Raw genomic sequence first — 18969 nt, 5'->3', positions numbered from 1 at the left:
ATTCATGTTGAAAAGATCAGGTGTTTGCTGCCCTCACCTGGATAATGTTTTCCTGCATGTCCAGGATGATTAAATTTGCTTCGGTAGCTAGATTGCCACTGATTAAGGCTTCTTGATCTAACTCGGCCTTTGTTCTAAAAAATAAAAGAGCACGCAAATTAAATCACATAACAAACCTGCCCATAGCCCAATGATAGCAATCTATGCAATAAGGCGTAAAGCAATCTTCTGAATAGTCTATCTTGGAGTGAATACAAAGCAGCTGGTTACAGGTAACTGGGTGCTTTTTGTGATTAGTGTCTTGTTAAAAAATTTTCTAGGTAAAGTCTCCAGACCATCCTCATCCCCACTATTATGAATAATGATGACAATTAAAGAAATAACAACATGAGTAGAAAAGCAATTATTGGTTGCTACTGGCAATTAAGACTAGCCAATAAGATTGCTGCTTAAAGCCTCAGGACCATTCCTGCATTTCATGCATGAGAGCCATCTCTAGATCTGACCCAAGGGAAGCCTCTGCAACAAGCTGGAGGGAGTAAGCCTGGGTGTGATGTGAATTTGGCAAACAGCCATGCTGCTGGATTAGGATAGGAGTGACGCTTCAAAACTGAGTCAGGGAAGAGTCAGTCTCTTGACTTCCCAACGACTGCATTGGGGTTGCTCAGTCAAGTGCAGGCCTTTGTCCTTTTCCAATAGGCAGCACGGTTGCCTTCCTATGGGGCCAGGCATCTAGCATCCTACTGGATGTTCCTGCTTATTACTCACTAGAGAGTGGAAAATTCCGTGGTGCTGCTTCTCCATTAAGCCTAATTTTAAAGATTCAGAGCATTTTATGCACTAGTTCATCCATTCTCAAAAAATCCAAGTGAAGATGGAAAAGGATCATTTTATATCATCTAGATTTGGTTGCTAGGAAAGGAAAGTGTAACGAATTGACTTTCCCAAGACGTCCCAGTGGCCGAAATGTGAGTGCAGGGGTTGGGATGTCATGATGTGAACCAAAAATCTAGGACCCCCAGGGTGGCTCCATAGTATAGCAGTTAGCACATTTACTTGGGTTCACACCCCAGGTGGAGCCACGGCCCAGGCCCCCGGTGTGCAGGGGGTGCCAGGCCCCAGATGCATGCTGGGAGTGCACGGGAGGAGACGCCTTACTTTCAGAGATCCAGTTCTTAAAGGGAGACAGGCAACATCCGTAGGTCAGGGGTGGAAGTAGGGGTGGGTGTGTGTGTGTCGGGGGGGGGGGAGTAAAGAAGGGAAAAAAAATCTAGGACCCAGGTCACCAGCTGATCTCAAGTCCCCTTCACCCAATAATGGGGTAGTGCCACGGCTCACATGCTACTGAGGGCTCAGAATAAATATTTTCCTGTGTTTAAATGTTTTCAAGCTTAACACGGTCTCTTTGGTCTTGCGCAGCTCTACTTTTTTTCTCTCATTCTCCAAGTGATAATATTTGTGTGAAATAAATAAGCTATAAAAGCTACTTTTTATTAATTTACTGGTAGGTTTAGATTTAGAGCAATGCTATCTAACAAAAACATAATGGCGGCCACATATGTCATTTCTATTCTGTAGTAGCCACACTAAAAACAAGTGAAAAAAAACCCAGGTGAAATTAATTGTAATATATTTTATTTAATTCAATATATCAAAAAATATTGTCAATGTTTAATCAATATAAAACTTACTGATGAGATATTTGATATATTTTTATTTGAACTGAGTCTTCGAAATCTGGTGTGTATTTTTCTCTTATTGTACCACTGTGGCTACTATATTGGATAGTGCAAGTCTAGAGTGTCTTGTTTTTATTCTGGTAAAATACACATAACAAAGTTTACCATCGTAACTATTTTTAAGAGTACAGTTCAGTTGTATTAAGTATATTCACATTGCTGTGCAACCATCACCATCACTGATCTGTTTTTTAAAAAGCCTGTTAACTATTCCTTTAAAATTGTTCTCAAATTTGACTGCACAATAGAAATCACATGGGGAGTTTTGCCAACCACTGCCTTCTGGATCTTACCACTGGAGACTGAATTAATTGGCTGTGAGTACATCTGGGCACCAGAAGCTTTTAAAGCTCCAGGTAGTTCTAATATACAGTCCAGGTTGAAAATCACTGCTCTAAAAGAAACAGCCAAAATAACTGAAAAGTGTTCTGAAAGAGAAAGGTTAAAGACACTGCTGTTATTACAATATGTTTTCCAAATAGCTAAATTGAGCAGTTACAATTTTATAACAGTTTTTTAAAACAAACAAACAAACAAACAAATAAATAAAAGACATCGTCCTGAAGATCTGTGGAGGTGAATCCTTAGCTTTGACAGTGAGCAGCCCACCAAGTAGCTCAGGGCTGAGAACCAGCCTAGAGAGAACAGGAAGGCCCTGCATGGAAAGCCTCAAAATGGTGGTGTTTCTTCAGGCAAAAGAGAAAGGTTCCCCATAATGTCAATTTATACAGCTCAGGCAAAACATGCCTTGTAAGGCTCTTATTTTAATCTCACAGAGCAGATGCACTTAATCACCTACGTATTTCTGTAGCACCTACCGCAAATACATTTAAAAAATTTTTTTTATTTTGTGCATTGCCTGAACTAGAACTTATGGACTCTGAGAATCAAATATCTTACAAGTCAGTTCAGGGGACTTAGAGCAAAATTAAAATACACAAAGCAAATGGATATTATTAATATGACCAACCAACTGGACTTTTGAAGTAACATCAGTAATAAAAATGTATTTATCTTTCTTCAATAGTTTAAAATAAATTCGGTTCCTAAACGTCCTACAAGCGAACCAGAATGATGCATTCTCTGGCAATAACAAAGTCAGTAACTTATACTGATTTACAAAACTACACTCCTACTCAAGTCGACCCCACCCTCCACTCCTTATGATGGGTGCTTCATACACAGTAGGGAGACCCTTCCTATACCTCATCAAGGGTTTGGTAGGGGTTGTCTTTAGCTGTGTAATGTTTTGCTCAGTGAACCCTAGGATTCATTAGGCTACCTGCTGCAAAAGGAATAGCAAACATGTGCTATATATTCAACGTATTTTGTTTTATGCTCTCATATATCCAGATTATTGCATATATATATCATCTATTGTAATCCAAGCAGGATTTTTCTTCTTTCACTTATTTATATATTTTTTCTGATGATATACATCATAATACATCCATTGTAGGATATACAACAAGGTATAAAGAAGAAAACATCAATTATTTCAACACCAAAAGAAAACCACTGTTAATATTTTGATAAATTTCCTTCCAGTCTTTTAAAAATATATTTTATATATTTAGAGATTTAAGATTCTTCTCTGAAACAAAGTATCCTGCTTTTGTTCACTTAACATTATATCATAAGCATTTCCCATGCCATTAAAATGATTTCAAGACATTTTATTGCCAACCTAATATTTTCTTACATATTTCCCTATTCTTGAACATTTAGAATGTTTCCAATTTTTAAATAATTTTATGTAATGCCAATATAAATATCTCTGAATATACATCTTTGTGCATATTTCTGGAGTAGAAATATAAATTGAAATTATGTGGTCTTGGGTACCCTGTCCTGTTCCCATCAGCAGCTTTTGCTAAGCTCTCTGAGATTGTTAAATACTAGTTTCCTTTAAAAGCTTAACAATATGATAAATGTTTAAGAGCCAAATCATAATTCCTTATACCTTTGCTTATCCTGAGTCCCTGGATGAACTGAATTTACACTGATAATGATTCATTTTCTTACCCTTGGAAGGTTGTAGTTGTTTCAGTAATACAAGTAGCCTGGGAAAAATAGTTTGGAACTTTAGGTAAAAGTAGCACAAAGTTGCTGAGTGACTCACTTATCTAGCTTCTCATTAGCTTGCCGCCAATGTGTCTGCTCTTTCTTCCATCTCAAATTTTCACTTACGCAGGAAAATCGGTCATTCCCTAGGAGTTAAGAAATGCATGATAGGAATTTGATTAGTATGAAACCCTCCACGATAACCAGAAGTTCCATAACAAGCTCAACTAAGAGGACTCAGCACTACTTCTTTAGTTAATTAGAGTCCATGCTGGATGCTGGTACGAGATGAAGCTCATGTCTATGGCAGGCTGGCCTGCTCTTTTATTGGTAAGCTAGAACTTTAGAAGAACTCCTGCCTTTCTGGGGTGTCAGTGAGCATGATTCCCACGAACGCTGTAGATTCTTGCTGAGCTACTAAAAAGGACAGTGTGGATGTCAAATGAAGGTGCCTAGCCAGCCCTGAAAAAGTGGAGCTCCCTTCAAGTCCCTGGCCATTATGTCCCATTGCATAGAATGAGCTGTCCCTCTGTTGTACTTTGAGCCCAGTCAATAAGACCAAGGGCACCTGAGCACTTCATGCTGTTCCACAGTGATGAGCTCAGCCTTTTTGAGATCACTGAGGTTATGGTGGGGTCCCTAGAGGACTGGAACACTCTGAGACCATTGTGGGGGGACTGGTTCCATGCTAATAGTGCCCCGAGTAATTTGGGGAGATGGTCTTGGAACCAGAAGTATCCAGCGTCTTGATCAGGCTCCATGCAGACTAGTGGAGAGACTTCAGCCTTAAGAGAGACACCGTTCATCTCATCCTATGACTCACATTCCTGGATGTGACCTTCTATCAACAATAAGTTTTAAATAGAAGATGCTATTCGAGGACATTTCTGGGGTGTCTGTGGCCCAGGAAAGCAGCTTTCCCTTAGAGGCACAGGGCTAACATTACACACATGATGCAGAGAACCCTGGAACCTGCTTGTTTCTATTACAGTAACATCTTAAGAAAGTGACGGTGTCTACTCATGTTGGGAGGACCTCGCTTCCCACAAAAGGTGCAGAGCTGTCTGACAGAAAGCAGAGGAGGGCGAATCCAACACACCTGGTACTCGGCGTCTCATCATCTCCCCTCTGGCCCCTTCCCCACGGAGCAATGCCTCTTCCAGTCTGGCCTTGACATCCCTAGACTTCTGCAGAACTTGGGTACTGACTTTGTCAGAACTCAGCTTTCCCTGGACAGGACAGAGGCAAAAGGGCATTTAGTTTGGTGAGATCTCTGCCCATAGGGAGAATCCTGAACACAGAGCACTCCATGGTGACATTGGCCAGTTTAGACATGTACTACACAGAGACACTGTTCTGTGGGATCTTATGGCTGAAATCCTGTTAATGGGAATGGGGTTCTCTGCAGAAGGCAGGGATCCTTTCCCTGTAGAATTATTATATCTAGATACTAGCTTATGGATATGCAAATAGGTTATGGATTTACTACAGAAATGAGAAAAATTACTGATGCCTCCACTGCCCAAACAAAGGGGAACAGTGACAAGACAGGGCAGAATTTGGTAGATAAGAGCTAGTACAAAACTGAACCACCCCGCACTTACCTTGTACTCAAAACATGAGACACAGATGAAAAGGAGATCTAGAATCCTGTTGAGTTGCATTGATGGCAAGTCAGCAATCCACCTCCGAATGAGGCTCTGATCTGCATTTTTCATGATCCAGAGGAAGCAAATCATGAGGTTTCGGGTCGTGTCAGCATTCAGCATGTTGTACTGCCTATAGGGCTAGAAGCAGGCAGGTTGGGAGATGAATGCAGGAAAAGTTGAGCAACAGAAACATTGAAAGTTTAAGGGGTGCTAATCTCTTAAACACAGTAACTGTTCTTCCTTGGCTTGGGTTCTGTTTCCAGGTACTGTCTTTCTCAGGCAGTGGAAGCTGTGTTCCTTGAGCTGGGATCCTCAGCAAAGGGGCTGGCTCGGGCAGTATTTGAGCCAGACTTTCAACCACATAACTGTGGGAACCATCTGTCTGAGGAGCACTGTGGTCTGGTGGTCTGCCCTGGACCTTGACCATCCCTCCCCCAATATCAGTAATAACCAGGGGCTCCCATGCTGCTAAGATCTCCAAGTATTTCTCCTTCAGTCTGGACATTAGACAACTTACAGCAGAGTCTTGTAGCAGAGAACTAGCCTGGCTGGGTTCCAGAAATATCCTAACTGTTCAAGATTTAGCTTCTTTGTCACAGAGTCCAAAGTATAATATAAGGTCATGAACTGCTCAGCAAATTAATCAAATACATAATTTACTGGAGCGCTCTGTAATGAGACTTTAACCACAATTTATGTTTTCCTGGGGGTGTGGGTGTGGGAGTTCAGACTATTTGCTTTAATACTTTGGCCACAAGTGTTCATTTTAGAGTGCTGAGCACACTTTCTGTTACTTATCAAATCGACACAAAGAACAATATGCAGCTGCACCCTTGGTTCATGTGGCGTAGCTAATATCCAGTGGAATGTAGTGGTGAAATTGCAATGAGGAATTTGTGAGTATGTGGAGGAAATGTTGATTTTGGATGGGAATGGTAGGGCTTATGAAGTTCCTTTAACTTTAGTTTTTCTGAGTATGGTGACAAGATGATATGAAATTTTTAGATAACTTCACGGAGAATATCTGCTGACAGGTGAGCTTTAGATATCTAGGCATTTGCCCTTATATCAAATAACAATGTAAAAGGTATACACCACCTCAAACAGCTCACTTCAGTAAGATGGATATTAAAAAGGTAGACAAGGTCATAAAATATAGTATTTATCAAACCGTAAGATGAGTGATGTCAACTCCCAAATGTCTTTTCTCTTTATTACCTCTCTGCCTTCCAACTTTCATGGGGTATACTGGGGCTTTGGGGATGGCTAAGTGCTGGATGGAAAAGAGTCATCCAGCAAAGGAAGAGTTAGGTCTAGATCTTGCTTTCTGGGAGAGAACCGAGTTGAATTCTCTGCAGATATACTCTACAGTGAAATGTTAAATTAAATTAAGCTGGAGGGTGCAGCCCTACCTTGAACAAGGGGTAGTCAGAGCTCATCAAGGAACAGAAATAGATTTTGCAATCAGAGGTTGTATTCCTGAAAGAGACCCTCTTTAAACTCACAGAGTCTATGCATAAGGAAGAGCCACACAACTCTGCATAGGCTCTCTGGGGAATGGAAAAGCTGAAGTCCTTTGCTTTAGAAGTACTCTACCAAGTAACTGGCCCCTTTCAATCTTTTTTTTTTTTTTTTTTTTGAGGCAGACACAGTATGAATAATAAATAGGATAAACACAGCTCAAGCATCCCACCCAAGGGAGCCTTGGTTTGATTCTTCTCAATAGTCTCAATAATCTCAGCTTTCTCAAGTTTACCACTTTCCTGGTTGTCTGAGCCTTGAACTTGGGGACACTGAGACTGTCTGAATTTGATTTGTGATTCTCTTGCCGTTTGACTGTGTGCAGCTTCATTTGCACCATTTCCCGCCACAGCTGCCAGACTCACAATGACTCCTTCTAGCATCGAGCAAAAAGGCAAAAATCTCACTGCCTACTCTACACTGGGTTCTGGTGAGTGAAGATGAGAATGGGTCCATCAGAAGAAGTTGGGGAAAGACACAAAATGAAAAATAAACTAGAGAAATTTGCAACATACCAAGGAAGACAGCATTGTTCCACTTGTCTTCAAACTAAAATGATTCCCAGCTATGGCTAGGGCCACATTCTGGTTAATTGCACTGGTCCCTTCTTGTTCTTCATCCAAGCCATTGGTGCGATTTTTTCCACTACGGGCATCCGCAACTGCAATGAAAACATTATTAGTCTCATCATACAATCCAGTGCTCCTTGGTATATACCCAAAAAAGTAAAAAACTTATGTCCACACAAGAGCCTGCACACAGGTGTTTATAGCACCTTTATTTATAATTGCAAAAATTGAAAGCAACCAAGATGTCCTTCAGTAGGTGAATGGATAAATAAACTGTGACAGATCTAGACAATGGAATGTTATTCAGTGCTAAAAAAAAATGAGCTAGCAAACCATAAAAAGAAATGGAAGAACTTTAAATGCATACAACTGCGTGAATGAAGCCAATCTGAAAAGGCTACATACTATATGATTCTAACTATGGGACATTCTGGGAAATGCAAAACTATGGAGACAATAAAAAGTCCAGTGGTTGCCAAGGGTTAGGGGGAAGGAATGAATAAAAAGGCAGAGTGCAGAGAAATTTTAGGGCAGAGAAACTACTCTGCAGGATACTACAATGATGAATACATATTATACATTTATCCAAACCCTTAGAATGTATACCATCAAGGATGTACCCTAATGTAAACTGTGAATTTTAGGTGATAATGGTGTGTCAATGTAGATTATCAATCACAAGAAGTGTATCATTCTTGTGGGGATGCTGATAATGGAAGAGGCTATGCATGTGTGGGGGCAGGAGGTATATGGGGAATCTCTGTGTCTTCCTTCAATTTTGCTGTGAACTGAAGACTGCTCTAAAATTTTGTTTTAAAAAAATGGGGGCAAGGTCAAACTAAAGATGGTGTTTCCCAGTATGCAATGTGTGACTGATTCTTATTAGTCACTAAAGTCAGCACAGTGATTTTAAACCTGATGTTTAGCATTACCTATCTGCTACTATCTGTAGGGAAATGCAGGTAGGCTAATAAAAAAGATAAAATGTCCAGTACAGGATTAGCTAGAAATTATTATTTTTTAATTGTGAAAATAAAAGTTTTCAAACCTTTTATAACACTTTTTTGTAATATAATATTTAAAAAATGTATTCATATATTTTAAATAATGACCAAATAGAAAAGATCCTATAGTTACAGAATTTAACATGTACCTTATAGAATAACAAGCTATTATTGTAAATTCAGTAATACTTTATGAAATTTCAAATGTTTGAAATGAATGTTAATTTATCATACCTATGTAATATAGACATACCTTTTTTTATACATAGGTCTAAAAGAACCCACTGTTTAAAAGGTTGGTTTTTAAGAACACTACTAATACACATACAGAAAGTATTTATTTAAGAAGTTCTTAGGAAAGTGTATTAAAATATGCGCAACTGATCAATACATTAAAAGCTCATATTTTATTAGATCTGTCAATATTATCAGTATTTGGACTTTCAATTTTTCAGAAAAATTAGAGTTCGAACAGTATTTCCATCTACTAAATTTCTAAAAACAGGACTTTTTTTTTTTTTAAGAACTCAATTTTTAAAAATAATAATTCTCTATTGTGTTTTAGGGCAATTGGGTTTTTAAACAAATGGTAAAATGAATGGCACATGGCAATAATGCAAGACCTGATCATATTATTGGGATTAATTTAAGGATACATTCTTACTTCCTCTAAATATGCACAGGGTTGTGGTTACAAGAAAAAGAGGAAGGATCTAAACATTTGCTGCTTAAAATGCTTTTCTAACATTTTTCTAGCTTCATCTTTATTTCAATCCTAAGATGTAGGCACCATTATCACATTTTACAGCTGAAGAAAGGGAAGGGAAGTCATTGAAAGGTTGAAGATCTTTCCGAATGTTACATATAGTAATAAATAGGCGGGAGTTTAAATTCAGTTGTATCTTTTTTATTTTTAAGAGGATATTCTTATTAGTTTATCAATTTAAAGATCCCATATTCAATATATGCACTATATAATCTTAATAATAGAATACTTTTTACTGTCTTACCACTTGTCAGCTACATTATGACCATAAAGTTCAACAAATACATAGAAACCATCAAGATTTGAAAGGTTCAAAGATGAAGTGCTGAAAAGTTCTGATCTCAAGTAACTAATGTGGAAAGTTCTAATCAAAAGGCAATCTTTGGGGGAATGTGTACTAGAGTGGTTCCCAGGTCTTCAAATGAAACTTTCACACAAAATTCGAGAAATGGTCAGCAAATTACCTGGCTTGCTCTGAGCTACATATTCAAATTCTGAAGACAATTCTTCTCAATTTGCCCTCCTGTCAGGCACAACCAGAGGAAGCTGCATGCATTTTATAGTGTAGCCCACTTACTGCTGTATGCCAAGCTTGCTTCTGTAATTTCCTCACTCTTTTACTCATTTTTATGAACTAAAAACTTATCACCATAATGATTTTAGGAACAATTTAGTCACACATGACACTTTACATTTAGAAGAAGCAGGAAAGTGTGGGTGGTTCCAAGATTCCAAGGATGATTGCCTGCAAGGATGCTGGGCTTATGGAAGCATTCCTTGGACCCCAAGTTCCTTCATCAGTCAAGAGAGCAGCATGGTAATATCTAAGAACTTCCTCTGAGTTAAGGTAAAAGCAAGAACCACTATAAAGTGGTCTGAATCTTGTTTGTGTGTATGTGTATATTTTGGTGGGAGGTCAGCCAGATGGGATTGTTTTTTGTAAATCTAGGATAATGTTTTGTTCTTCTACATTCCTTAATCCACACTGTAATATGCATAGAAACTCAGGAGGTACACAACCCTTTGAGATAATTTATCCTTTCTTCTCTTGCGAAGTGAGAGATACTGACTTCCAACCTTAGTATCAGCCTCTTAGTGCTAAAGGCAAAATTCCTCTGATATGGCACAATTTCCTACTACAGAAATACAACATGATTTTTTTTTTTGTATGGAACAATTGCTTAGGTTCATTTGAGACTGCTTTTTTTGCTTAAACATTTATACAAAAAAAGGTAACACCTTTATTTCAAGGTATTATAGCAGTGATCTTCAAAGGAAGTGATCCCTTTATTACCTAATCCTTAGTGAAATACGGTTTATAAAGTTCATTATATACCAATGAACCAATGAATGAATGAACAAACAAATAAATGATTTCTAAATAAAGAAAACATACACAGGGCTCTGTGCCTTAACAACAACAACAAAAAGCCTTATTGGGGCTTGTATTTAAAAAATCTGGAGAGCACCAGTGTGGAGAATTACTCACATAAGCCTATCAGCTCAAGAGTAAATGACAGAAACTTCATTCTAGTGGAGTATTTGGCAGGGCCCCCCATCAATCAAAGAAGGAAACAGAAGCCATTTTTACCTGTAAAGTCATAGAGCTGTGGCAAAGCATCCAAAATGATGCCAACCAAAGGCAGGTAAAGGGCAGCAATTTTGACCTTCACCTCTGGTTTGATACAACGTGGATCCAGGTCATGAGAACTAAGTAGGCTGTGAATGGCGCTGACAGCTTTCCTTTGCACTCTGCTGATCCTGTTGGCATAACACAGAACGTCAGAGGTTATCATGAAGGGAGATTGACCAAAATGCCCTTAAACAATAAGGAGTGACCAGAATGTTCCTAAACAATGGGTGACAATGTGAAAATCAAGCAGAATGTGAAAATCAAGCAAAGACAGATTGCCTGTGTTCTAGCCCTAGGTCTGTTGTCAGCATGATGTTTTAAAATTCACTGAGTACCTCATTCCTTTTTATTATTGAATAATATTTCACTGTATGACTATATCACATTTTATTTATCCATCCATCAATTGATGGACATACAGACTGTTTCCCCTATTGTATACAAGTTTTTGTGTAAATATATGTTTAATTTCTCTTCGGTATATACCTCAGAGTAGGATTAATGCATCACACAGTAACTCTATGTTTAATCTTTAGAGGAACTGCCAAATTATTTTTAACTGTGGTTATACCATTTTACATTCCTACAAGCAGTGTTTGAAGTTTTCATTTTCTGTTTGCCAACCCTTTTTATTGTTTTTTTTTTCTTTTTTTCTCTTCTTCTTTTTTAATTATAGCTCTCTTAGTGGGTTTTATGGACTAAAAATTTATATGCTGAAACCTAATCCCCAAAGTGATGGTGTGGGCCTTTGGGAGGGGATTAGGTCTTGAGGACAGATCCCTCATGAATGAGATTAGTGCTCTTATAAAAGAGACCCCAAAGAGTTCCCTTGCCCACTTTTGCCATGTGAAGACACAAAGATGGCCATCTATGAAGTAGGAAGTGGGTACACACCATACACTGAATCTGCCAGCACTTTGATCTTGAACTTCCCAGCCTCCAGAACTGTGAGAAATAAATTAATGTGATGTATGAGCCACTTGGCCTACATTTTTGTTAGAGCAGCCCAAAGGAACTAAGAGGAACATTTAGTTGATTTTGATATGCATTTCCCTGATGGCTACTGATACTGAACATCTTTTCATGTGCTTATTGGTCATATCTTCTTTGGAGCAATGTCTATTCTGATCCTTTGTTCTTTAAAAAATTTGGTTATGTTTGAATTATAAGATTTAAAAAATGTATCCCAGATACAAATCCCTTATTAGATCTATGATTTCCATTCTGTGTACTTTCTTTTCACTTTCTTGATGATATCCTATGAATCACAGAAGTTTTAATTTAATAACATCTAACATCTATTTTTTCTTTTGCTGCTCATACTTATGGTGTCAGATCTAAGAAACCATTACCTAACCCAATTTCATAAAGATTACCCCTATGATTTCATCTAAGAGTTTTATAGTTTTTGTACTATATTTAGGTCTTTGATCCAAGTTAACTCCTTTTGAGTTAACTTCTGTACATGTCGTGAGACAGGGGTAAATTCATTCATTCTTTTGAATGTGAATATCCAGTTTGTCCCCATATCATTTATTGAAAACACTATTCTTTCTCCATTGAAATTTTTGACACCCTTGCCAAAATAAATTGACTCTGTTTGTGAAGATTTATTTCTGAACTCTTAATTCAGTTTCATGGATTTGTAGGTCTATTTTGTTTTTTTTCAGAACCATAGTCTTGACTACTTTTGCTTTCTAATGACTAGGTTTGAAATTAGAAAATGTGAGTCCTCCAATTTTGTTATTCTTTTTCAAGATTATATTGGCTTTGTAGGAACCCTTAAATATCCACATGAATTTTGGTATAGGCATGTCGACGTACATAAGAAAGCCAGGGAGAATGTTGAAAGGAATTGCATTGAATTTGTAGATCAGTTCGGAGAGTATTGCTATCTTAATATTAAAACTCCTGATCCATGAATATGTTGTATCTCTGCATTTGTTTGTTTGTTTGTTTATTTATTTAAGTTTATTAGGGTAGCATTGGTTAATACAATTATATAATTTCCAGGTATATATTATAATTTCACATCTATATATTCTATTGTGTGTTTACCGCTCATAGTCCAAGTTTCCTTCAGCTATCATATATTTGATCCCCTTTACCCACTTCATCCACCCCTTACCCCTACATTTGACCCCCTTGTCTATTTAATCATCTACCTACCCTCTCATCCTCCACCTCCTACCCTCTTGTAACCACTAGTCTATTGTCCATGTCCATGAGTCTCTGTTTGTTTGTCCTGTTCATTTGTTGCTTCTAGGTTTATATCCCACATATAAGTGATATCATGTGGTTTTCAACTTTTTCTGTCTGGCTTATTTCACATAGTATGATTATCTCGAGGCCCATCCATGTTGTCGCAAATGGCAATATTTCATCTCTTCTTATGGCTGAGTAATACTCCATTGTATATATGTACCACAGCTTCTTCAGCCAATCATCTATCGTAGGACATTTTGGTTGCTTCCACATCCTGGCCACTGTGAATAATGCCGCTATGAACATCGGTATGTAAATATCTTTTTGGATATGGATTTTCAAGTCTTTGGGGTAAATACCCAGTAGAGGGATTGCTGGATCATATGGCAGAACAATTCTTAGTTTTTTTGAGGAAACTCCCTACTGTTTTTCATAGTGGTTGTACCATTTGCAGTCCTTTTGAGAGTTCCTTTTTCTCCACATCCTCTCCAACATTTGTTATTACTTGTCTTGTTGATTATAGCTATTCTAACAGGTGTGAGATGGTCTCTCATTGTGGTTTTGATTTGCATTTCCCTAATAGCTAGCAATGTGGAGCATCTTTTCAAATATTTGTTGGCCATCTGTCCTCTAGGTAGTAGGTTCTGTTCAAGTCCTCTGCCCATTTCTTGACTGGATCATTTGTGTTTTTGTTGTTGTTGTTGTTATTGAGTTGTATGAGTTCTTCGTATATTTTGGATATTAGGCCCTTATCAGAGGTGTTGCTTGCAAATATATTTTCCCATTCGGATGGTTCTCTCTTTATCTTGTTGATGATTTCTTTTGCTGAGCGGAAGCTTTTTAGTTTGATGTAGTCTCATTCACTTATTTTTGCTTTTACTTCCCTTGCTTTTGAGGTTCAATTCATAAAATCCTCTTTAAGTCCAAGGTCCTTGAGTTTAGTTCCTATGTTTTCTTCTATAAATTATAGTGTTTCATGTCTTATATTCAGGTCCTTAATCCATTTTGAGTTAATTTTGGTGTGTGGTGATAGACAATAATCTAGTTTCATTCTTTTGCAGGTGGCTTTCCCAGCACAAGTTATTGAAAAGGCTTTCCTTTCTCCACTATATGTTTTTGGCTTTTTTGTCGAAAATTCCCTATTTATTTAGATCTCTTTCTTTCTAAAACATTGTGTAGTTTTCAGTGTACAAGTCTTATACTTCTTTTGTTAAATCTATTCTTTAAAATCTTATTCTCTTTGATGCTATTTTAAATGGAATTGTTTCCTTAATTTCATTTCAGATTGTTCATCACAAGTTTGTAGAAATACAATTGATTTTTGTGTATTGATCTTGTATCCTAAAACCTTGCTGAACTCATCTATTACCTTTAATAGTTTTTAGTGGGTTCCTTAGGATTTTAGGCAAACAAATCACTTGTAAATAGAGATAGTTTTATTTCCGCCTTTCCAATATGGATGCCTTTTATTTCATTTACTTGACCAATTTCTTTGTACTAGAACTTCTAGTACAATGTTGAATAGAAATGGCACAGGACATTCTTGTCCTGATCTTAGAAGGAAAGTATTCGGTCTTTCACTAATAATGACATTAGCTGTGGGTTTTTCACAGATGCCCTTTATCAGGTTGAAAAAATTCTCTTATATTCCTATAGGGTTTGTTGAGTGTTTTTATCAGGAAGAGGTACTGGATTTTGTCAAATACTCTATCTTCATCTATTGAGATGATTGAGTGGGTTTTGTCTTTTATTCTATTCATATAGTATATTACATCAACTGATTTTCAGATGTTAAACTAATTTTGCATTCTTGGGATAAATCCTATTTCACCATGGTGTATAATCCTTTTAATATGTTGTTGGATTCAGTTTGCCAGCATTTTGTTGAAGACATTTACACATATTCATATTGGTCTGCAGCTTTTCTGTGATGTTTTTTTCTGCTTTTGATATCAGGGTAATGCTGGCCACATAGAATGAGCTGGGAAGTGCTCTCTTCTGTTTTTTGGAAGAGCGTGTAAAGGATTGGAATTAATTCTTCTTTAAACACTTGGTAGTGTAACACAGATGCCAGATAATTTTCACATTCTTGAAAAACACTATAGATTTAATAATGTGCAGATATTTATGGACGCCTTCAGGTAAGGGGGGTTGCAGGGAGACCCATTAGAAACTGGAGCTGTGGCTCTTTCCTGGAGTCCAGGTACTGAGATGTATCCTACTGGCCCTTGCACACAGATGGGTAGGTATTGGTGAATCTACCAACTGTCTTGGCAGCAAAAGGAAGTGCTGAGCAAGAAGAGGTATTTTTAAAGGATGAAATCCTTCTGAAGTTTTAGCCCACAAAGTAAAGTTTGAGACAGTATTTCTAATGACTTTCTAGGAGAGTAACTGACAATCCAGAAATCAGGGATTATTGTTGCCAAAGGAGAGACATTCTTCACGTGACACTCTATTAATTACCTTGGGGGGGGGGGGAGCTGATAAAAAAGGTGTGTGTGCGTGTATGTGTTTGAAGAATGTACCTACCTGACTGAACATAATTACATGATGATCTCTGAACATATTCTACTCTGTTGCTAGTAAAATAACAGCAACAATTTTATAAGGAACCAAAATAGATGCCAGGGCTGTTTTCCTAGACATCCCACCAGAGGGAAATGGAAAATTAGAAATTATGTAAATCAGAAATCATTTAAATCAGTGATATTAAAGGACAAGTAAAAAAAAAAAGGCAGTTTTCTTTGTGCTCAAATCTCCTTCTTAGTACCTTATCAGAATGTATCAGGGCACTTTGTGGTGTTGTGTAAATTTATATTAGTTATGGAATAGAACCTTCTATTAAGAAAATTGAGAAGTTTTTAATTAGGACTGAGAGAAGACAAAATTGAATTCTTAAAAAATGAATAGTTAAGACATGTATTTCTGGAAGGAGATAGGATTTAGAGCTAAGAATTTGAGATTTCCTACACTGATCTACTAGGAGCCAGAAACATACATTCGCTTAGGCAATATCAGTATGGCGAAAGCACTTAAAATACATTTGTTATCACAGTTACACAAACTCGGATATGCTCTTGTAATTTTTTCATGTAAGAATGTCCTGTTTTGTTCACTAAATTATAAGCTCTTTGAGAGAACCTGAGATCTTCTAGTAGACAAAAATCTGTAACATACAGCAACACTGCTGCTAATCAGTATACTTTATTTCAGAAACTTCTTCGGCAGAAGAAGACTGACAAACCATAGGAATAGGTTCCATGGGCAGGGAAATGGTATGGTATGGGAGAGTAAGCCCTGGGGAGGGGCACAAGAAATCATGGCTCTGGGTGTGGTTCTGCTATGTAACTTTGGGCAGGTTCCTTCAATTATGCAAATTTAAACTAAACACCAACAGGGTTACCTCTAAATTATTTTCCAATACTAATGTTCTTCGGATCTGAATCCCTAAATGGTAAGCTCTATGGGGGCAGGGGATTATGTACTTTTATATCCCTGATATACTCCAATACTCAACTGTGTCTGCCCTATGTAGGGATTCAGTAATTGTTGCATAGAACATAATATTTTGGATGGCACTGTCTCCTTCTGTCAAATAGATATGTGGTGTTTTCTGATCTTATGAGCTCATGAAGTATAGAGAGAGAAGGGAAAAAGAAGGAAGTGGTCTACCACCCCCCTGTCCATTGAATTCAAGGCTAGATACTGCCACATGTGCCTGGGTGATAGAGTTTATAAGAGGTGAAAGGATTTATAAGCCTTGAACTTGTGCCATCTCTTAGCCTGGGGGAGTTTCTTTGCAAGAAATCTTGCAAATCTGGACATAGGGTAACTGCTTGCTCATTAGCAGCCACTTTTTTGTCAGCATTGAGCCAGGAGGCATCTTGCTGCTAAGTGTGTGCAAAGAGATCACTGAGAGCCAAGTGTTAAAAATGGCTCTGTTCCCAAGGGTTCACTAATCAAGCACCCCTGGGAAGCTGCAATAGTAGAATCAGTAAATTCTTCTTAATAAATAAGTGGCTGAAAAAAGCCATTTTATGATTTCTATCCCTCCCCCATGCCTTTTCACATTCCTATCTGCACCTTTTTCTCAAAAGACAGATGTTTCTACTCTTTGAAACTGGTAATGGTAAAGCTTTGCCAAGCATGAGGTTGGACTGCAAACTTTAGGAGGTAGCATCTTTTCGTGTTTTGTTTTTCTCTGTATTCCGTTTTAAATGTCAGAAACATACCCTTCCCCTTCAGCATCCAGCGCTGCAGCCAGTTCAGTAAAGAGAAGCCCAGTGAGGAAGTGCTGCTGGCGATACTCCGGAGTCAGATCGAACATGCTGGCAATCTTCTGGTCCTGGAAACTGGAGCAGGAGCTTGAGTTCTACAGAAATACAAGGAGCAGTTCTTTCAGTAACAAGAACTAGAATTAAAATCACAAGTGCTGGTATTCATTGTGCATGTGCTATGGCCAGGCTTTGTAAGCACTCCCCAGTGAGGCAGATACCACTATTATCCCCATGTTACAGATGAGAAAACGGAGGACGTAGAGCAGTCACTCTACTTTCCTGTTCCCACAGATGGAGGACTGCTCATTGGAAAAAAAGAAAATAAAGCACTCAAGGTCTGTTACAAAATGAGTAACATGCCCCTACACACAATCAAAAGTTGAAGATTAAAATCCTAGGATAACAATTGGATAGGGAAATGGTGACTGGATCCAACTCTGTAGCTGTGAGTAGGCAATTCCTCTATAACAAACTGCCCTCTTTGTTTGAGGCCCCTGTTTACCGAGCAGAATTTTGCTGGCCTGGAAACTAGATGTCGTGACAGGTAGGGAAGTATACGATTTATCAGTCCTAGGCAATTTCTGTGCTCTTGACCACACATTTTATACTTCACTAAGGGAATGTAAAATGTCTCTGGAAACCCTTTACGTTTTGGTGAAGCTGGGCCTGGCCCCTGGGTTTGCTAACTCCCTGATGTGGTCAGAAGGGCAATGTGGGAGAGGATCTGGGGCAAAGTTAGCACAGCTGGAATCGCTGTTTGTAAATCAGAGCTTCCCCAGTTCACACTCTGATGGTCAAGTAGCTACTCTCCGGCTCATGTCACTTGGCATAAATGGTAAAGAGTATTTTTTTTAAAAATTAACAAGGCAAACCTTTACCTTTGTGCTATATGCAACAGAAATAGAACCTAGGGTTGAGAAATCTTGCCTGCTGCGTTGAGCTATCGATTTGTTCCCTATAAATGGAATGTGACTATAGCATTTCCTTAAAGTTTTTTCTAGAAGAAAAGAGTCTCTTGAGAAATCTGTGGAGGAAAAACAGAGTATCTGAAGTCAAATCATTTTGGGGTTCACTGCTTATTCTACACCTTTTTCCATTTCCTCCTCCACCCCTGGGACATTTACAATTTACATGAACAAGTTAGAGACTCTTGGATGGCCTCAGCAAAGGAACCTGTTAGCCTTCAGAATCCTGATTTGACTTTGGAATCCTGCATTTGCATACTACCTCTTAATATCCTGTGGAACCTGGGGCCCAATGAACCTAACCCGTGAAATATAGTTCTACAAAAGAAGATCCACCATGTCTTTAAAGCCTTGTCTCTAAATATTATTACAAGTGTTACTTTTGTGGGCTGATCAAGAACAAGACTTGTTAGAAATATACTCTTTGTAAAACAGGCTATTGGATTAGTTTACGATGAGATTATTTTGTTTGTTTTTTCAGTGCTTCAAGAACAAAGTTACCTGGAATATGGTTCAAGAACTCATCTTGTTTTGAATGCCATTCTGTAATAGTTCTAGCAAAAAGTTGTGAGCTAGT

At 38.0% G+C, this 18969-nt stretch overlaps 1 protein-coding gene across 5 annotated transcripts in view; it reads right to left on the bottom strand.

Moving 5' to 3' along the window:
- DOCK8 (dedicator of cytokinesis 8) overlaps window positions 1-18969 on the bottom strand; it is a 197879-nt gene that overhangs the window by 35161 nt on the left and 143749 nt on the right. For all 5 annotated transcript variants that reach the window (XM_036217987.1, XM_036217990.1, XM_036217988.1 and 2 more), the window contains 7 exons: window positions 17383-17522; window positions 10904-11073; window positions 7489-7634; window positions 5408-5590; window positions 4903-5032; window positions 3862-3949; window positions 38-134 (listed from right to left, as the gene is read on the bottom strand). In XM_036217987.1, coding sequence (XP_036073880.1) covers window positions 38-134; window positions 3862-3949; window positions 4903-5032; window positions 5408-5590; window positions 7489-7634; window positions 10904-11073; window positions 17383-17522 — 954 coding nt within the window. The remainder of the gene's footprint in view (window positions 1-37; window positions 135-3861; window positions 3950-4902; window positions 5033-5407; window positions 5591-7488; window positions 7635-10903; window positions 11074-17382; window positions 17523-18969) is intronic.

This window comes from Rousettus aegyptiacus, unplaced genomic scaffold (genome assembly GCF_014176215.1).
Source record: "Rousettus aegyptiacus isolate mRouAeg1 unplaced genomic scaffold, mRouAeg1.p scaffold_m13_p_3, whole genome shotgun sequence".
In the NCBI taxonomy this organism is placed as follows: domain Eukaryota; kingdom Metazoa; phylum Chordata; class Mammalia; order Chiroptera; family Pteropodidae; genus Rousettus; species Rousettus aegyptiacus.
Note: the sequence above shows the minus strand (reverse complement) of the source record. Positions and strands in the feature narration are given on the sequence as shown.